We start from the raw sequence: 5205 nt of genomic DNA, 5'->3' as shown, positions 1-5205 counted from the left end.
GAGAATAGTGTAAAGCTGTGACATGATTTCCTATATGAAATTCAAATTATGAGGTGAATATAATTGTATGAATTATAATACATAAGGATGAAGATTGTTATTATGATAGTTTTATTATTGTTGTAGGTTTAAAGTACATGAATATGGAACAGTGGTCCCGAAACGTTGTACTATAATATGATAATTTAATATAAATTACATTCAATTGGAAGTTTATTAACCTCAAAAAATGTTTATGAATTTATTTACCAGACTTGCTAAAGAGAAAATCCAAAAAATAAAATCTTTCTCAAAGCAATGTTAGTGAAGATACTGCGAGAAATTATTGTATTGGGTTAAGCAGCCAAAGTGGAATCTAACAGAGATGGGCAAAACGTATAGTTGAAACTAATAGATAAGATTGCCATGGATACGGCCCTTATTCATGAATGAATCATTGATAAATAAATATCGTAACCATGGCAATTTGGTGTAAGTGGACACACCAGATTTTTGTTTCATGTTAGTGAGGATAAATTACAGACTGTAGGAAACATCTCGCACCTCACTTATAGTATTTATGTTTTATATAATCATTGTAATTATTTATAATCTTAATATTTTCTTGAGACTGGTAATTTTTTAAATAAATAATTCAAACTTTATCCATTATAGTCTCAAAACTTTTTATTTCTCTTATACGTCCAACGTTTCGGCCAATCCGGCCATCTTCATTCTACTACTACTACTACAAAACAGTATCTATTACATGTATGATCCTACAAATAATTTAAAATACTTAACATTATTATTTATAATTTATCTTACCTCAATACAACTTTGGAAACATATAATTTAACAACTCTAAACTTCATGCAGGCTATTCTGCCCAGGTTAAAAATATCAATATCTATGAAACATTAAAAACATTAGGTAAAAATATTTTTTTGTTAATAAGTATATCCCACATATGTTTAATTACCTAATTAGTCAATTATCAATTAAAAAGAAAGTCAATTTATTTATCTGCAGATACTATTCCTTAAAACTTTCATCACAACAATGCTTGTAACCTTCCTCCACTCAGTTCAAGCATTTAAAAATTATTTATCATAACTACATTTTTGTCAATTTTTCTCTTTATTTCATTAGCAAAAATCCTATCAAGGACAACTATAATTATCCGCATACAATTTTTCCTATATTATTTATAAATTAATCTTACTTAATATCTTTGCATAGTGTTGATTTAAATTTTTTGTATCTGTTTTGAAATTTACTGTATAATCAATATTTTCAGATATGTAAATGGATTCAAGTATTTTCCTTTTGAATGTATTATTCTCTTTATGTAAAATGATTGTATTTTCAAAATCAAAAATATGTTGGTTTTTGGTTGGATGCTGAACTAGTGCTGTTTTATTTGGATCCTTTTCCTTGTTTTTCAAATCATATAAATAATAATGTTAAGTATTTTAAATTGTTTGTAGAATCATACATGTAATGGAAACTGTTTTGTAGTAGATTGTCCTTGAAGATGGCCGGATTGGCCGAAACTTTGGACGTATAAGAGAAATAAAAAGTTTTGAGACTATAATGGATAGAGTTTGAATTATTTATTTATTGTAATTATTATTCTATTAAATCCTTGACAGAATTATGATATAGCGAAATGTTAATAGATAAAACGATTATTTTAGGTGTCTCGTCTTCTGTGTAGAAGTGATGCACTGCCTTGTGGAAGACTGTGAGGAGGAAAGCCTCATGCAGAGTATCGAGGAAGCCTACGACAAAACGCTAGGACCTTACCAGAACAAGTTACCCAACTGGCTCTTCCGTGTTAGTAAAATAAGCTATACAAATGATAACGAAACATCTGTACGTCAAAACCAGACCAACGTAAATCATAGTACAACAGCCCAAGAGGAGAAAAAAGGCAGTTATTTCACACTAATTATTACTTTGACCAAAACTAGGTATAATTACTAGTCAAAATTAATAAGTCTGCCAAGTATTTTTTTTTATTTATTTATTGTAATTTACAACTGTACAAAATAATACAACAGGTTAATATGTAGTATGTTTCATATACACTTGAAAATCCTGGGAAGGAACCACCCATTGGTGGTACTTCAAACATTGATTTAAACTAGAAGGTCTCGTGGCCATCTTCTTTTCAGACGCCTCGGAGGATTATCGGGGATTGTTAAGGATGAAAGATTAAGAATTAATGGGTTAGGATGGTTAAGGAGTTTGGAATAAAAAGACGCATATCTGGTTTGGGTCAAATCTGCAACGAATGGGATGTTAAGGCTGCCAAGTATAGGTCGGGAAATGTTTCAAAACGTTTTTTGAAATAAATTCACAATTATTTTATGGTATATGAAAAACTATATCTCAGGAACTACTAGATGTACAGATGTCTGCTAGTACTCGAAAGAAAACTGTATCAAAAAAACTACTACTTCTACGTAGATACGTGTAATAGACTACTTTATAGTTAGGTTAATTACCTTCATTTTGAATGCTTGCAGACTTATATGCATCTTATGGATATAGAGATATATTTTTGCATTAATCAAAACTTTTATCGGAACTACTCGAAATTAACAATTTGTCGAACATCATGAAAACTAATAACTAAGACAAAGGTCATAAACTACTTTATAGTACATTAAACTAGCTTCAATTTGAGTTTAAATTGAGTACGTCGAATGGTTTTGAGATATAGATTTCTCAAAATAAATTATACAAATAAATAAAAATCCACTGACTTATGATTTGTCAGTACATATTTTATGAAATGTTGCTTTTTAAAAAGCTATATTTCGGGTACTGTTGAACGTAAATAGCTCTATTAGGGCTCATATTTTAGCAAATTTACTCTACATTAAATAATTATCTCGTAGGATTTCTTCTTATGGTTCCAGAGATATATTTTATCAAATATCCAAAATTTTGTTGAACACTAAAACTTAACATTTAGTGAATGCATTTTGTCAAATTATACAATTAATATTATATACTACTATTGTTACGAAGATAAACAAAAATTTTTTTTCATTAAAAAAAAAAATGTCCAAACAACTAGAAATCATCATCTTGTTTATTTTTATTTGGAAAATATCATGAAAACTACTACTTTTATGAAGATAAACTACTTTATAGCACATCTGTACGTCGAATGGTTCCTGAGACATAGATTTCCCAAAACAAATTAACTATTTTTCTGTGTACTTTTTATGAAATGTTGCTTTTTTAAAAGATAATTAAACGTAAATAGTTCTATTAGGGCTCATATTTTAGAAAATTTACTGTACTTTAAATTGTGTTCTATTTGATTTTGCAGTGTTGTTAATAATTTCAAAGATATTGAGCTCGGAATGAAAAAGTAATTTTTAATTTAACGTTTTGATTTAGCCGCAATTTTGTATTCCACCTAACTATAGGCTCATCAATTTTAATTAGTAATTATAAATAGTTTTTATTACAGTAATAAAAAATGGATTTTTCAGAATATATAACTTGAAAAATAAGCAAGAATGGGCATTAATTTTCTCCCCTAAATCCCAAAGATTATCCTGGAAGAAAGAGTACTCCTCTGTTTCCATTAGTTTGTGTTTAAAGGTTTTGGAGCGATCTTCCGTCTCATCTTTATATGTGTTTTTGTAATAACACGGTAGATGTACTATAAGACTGGGTTTACAAAATATCGAGCTCTATGTGAATTAAAAAATATATTTCTATACCGAAAATGAAGAGGGTGATTAAAATCCTTCGAAACTTTCGACAATTATATTGATAATTCTCTAGTTTAGGTATTACGCAAATTATATTAATACAATTAGTAGACAGAAAAATAAAACAGTTCTTTATTCCTTCGCAGATCTTGTTGAAGACTTGCCACTCTAAGAGCGAGGTCATCGACAGGATCATGTTTGAAGATGGCGCGTCCGAAGAAGATACGAAGAGAGATCTTTCATCACTGCTTCAAGTCCTTGCGCACTCTATATGCATATTGAAGAACCATTTCCAAACGCGTTGGCATGGCATAGATCATTATTTTTCGTAAAGATCAAAATTTATTATTGAAAAATAAATTACCTTTTTCTGGTTGTTTTCAATTATTAGTTGTTGCATTATTTAAAAATAAGAAATACAATGATGTGTTTCTTAATTTTTAGGTTATTCTAAAATTTTATTTTATGTAAACAATTCAAGATAGCAAAGAGTTACTACGACCAAGCCGAAAGCCAGAAAGTAACAGACGTTTTCGCCAATGGTGGCGATGGGTGAGAGTAGTGCCACCACCGTGGTATCCGAACGTCCCTACCTTCAGTAAGCATCCAGCTGCTGTAGCGTGAGTACTGTGCATTCCTAACTTTGCTCTTTGTGAGTCGTAAAAATATGCCCAACAATAGAAAATCCCACCAGTTGTGAAGTGCGGTCTGTGATTCGGATTTTGTTGGCTCGAAACAACAGGCCAACTTAAATTTATTGTCAGATTTGTGATGTTTACAGGCAAGGGATAATGAATGAAAGCCGAGTGAGGCAATGGAGCATTCATTTTAAAAATGGCCGTACAAGTGTTCACTACGAGGTATAGTGGTAGGTATAGCCTTGTGACTGATGGGCTGGCAATCAATAACAAAATTCGTGAAAACCGTTGTTTCACGATTACAGAACTGTCGGAACATTTTCCCTAAATTTCACAGAGTTTGGTGCATAAAATTGTGTTGGAGTTTGGTTACCACAAATTTTGTGCACAGTTCTGTCTATAAATTCAAAGACCAAATTCAATATTTTTATTTTATTTTCCATTGTCAATAGTCAAAATTTCTTAATTCACTAACAATATGAATGAATGAAAAGTAATTATATTCTGAGACTTCTAAAACTACCAAGAAAAGTTACAATTATGAACAAACATCCTTTTTTTTTTTTTTTTGATACTCGTATTCGATCCTTACAATACAAAATCCTTCATAAAATCCTCAATGCTCCTTACTTTGTCACAAATAAAATCATACATAAAGACTTTAATGTTCCATATGTAACCGATCTAGCCCGAACCAGATATCACTCCTTCCATTATAAACTCTCTAACCACTCAAACCCCCTAGTTTCTAATCTTGCATCTTCTTCCATTCCTGACAATCCTCCGAGGCACCTGAAAAGAAGATGGCCACGAGACCAGCTAATGTAAAATGTCATTTAGATTGCTAC

The 5205-nt window shown here is 30.5% G+C and overlaps 1 protein-coding gene across 3 annotated transcripts in view; it reads left to right on the top strand.

Annotated features, from left to right (window-relative positions):
• The window catches only part of LOC106678276 (uncharacterized), an 8835-nt gene extending 4729 nt beyond the window's left edge, over positions 1-4106 (top strand). The window contains exons 4-5 of one of the 3 annotated variants that reach the window (XM_067047615.1): positions 1680-1955; positions 3866-4106. In XM_067047615.1, the coding sequence (XP_066903716.1) occupies positions 1680-1955; positions 3866-3875 (286 nt within the window). In that variant the 3' untranslated portion in view covers positions 3876-4106. The remainder of the gene's footprint in view (positions 1-1679; positions 1956-3865) is intronic. The other 2 variants (XM_014416692.2, XR_010843493.1) reach the window with 2 other exon arrangements.
• Positions 4107-5205: the final 1099 nt, after the last annotated feature.

This window comes from Halyomorpha halys, unplaced genomic scaffold, assembly GCF_000696795.3.
Source record: "Halyomorpha halys isolate HHAL.00 unplaced genomic scaffold, Hhal_1.1 Scaffold132.1, whole genome shotgun sequence".
In the NCBI taxonomy this organism is placed as follows: Eukaryota; Metazoa; Arthropoda; class Insecta; order Hemiptera; family Pentatomidae; genus Halyomorpha; species Halyomorpha halys.
Note: the sequence above shows the minus strand (reverse complement) of the source record. Positions and strands in the feature narration are given on the sequence as shown.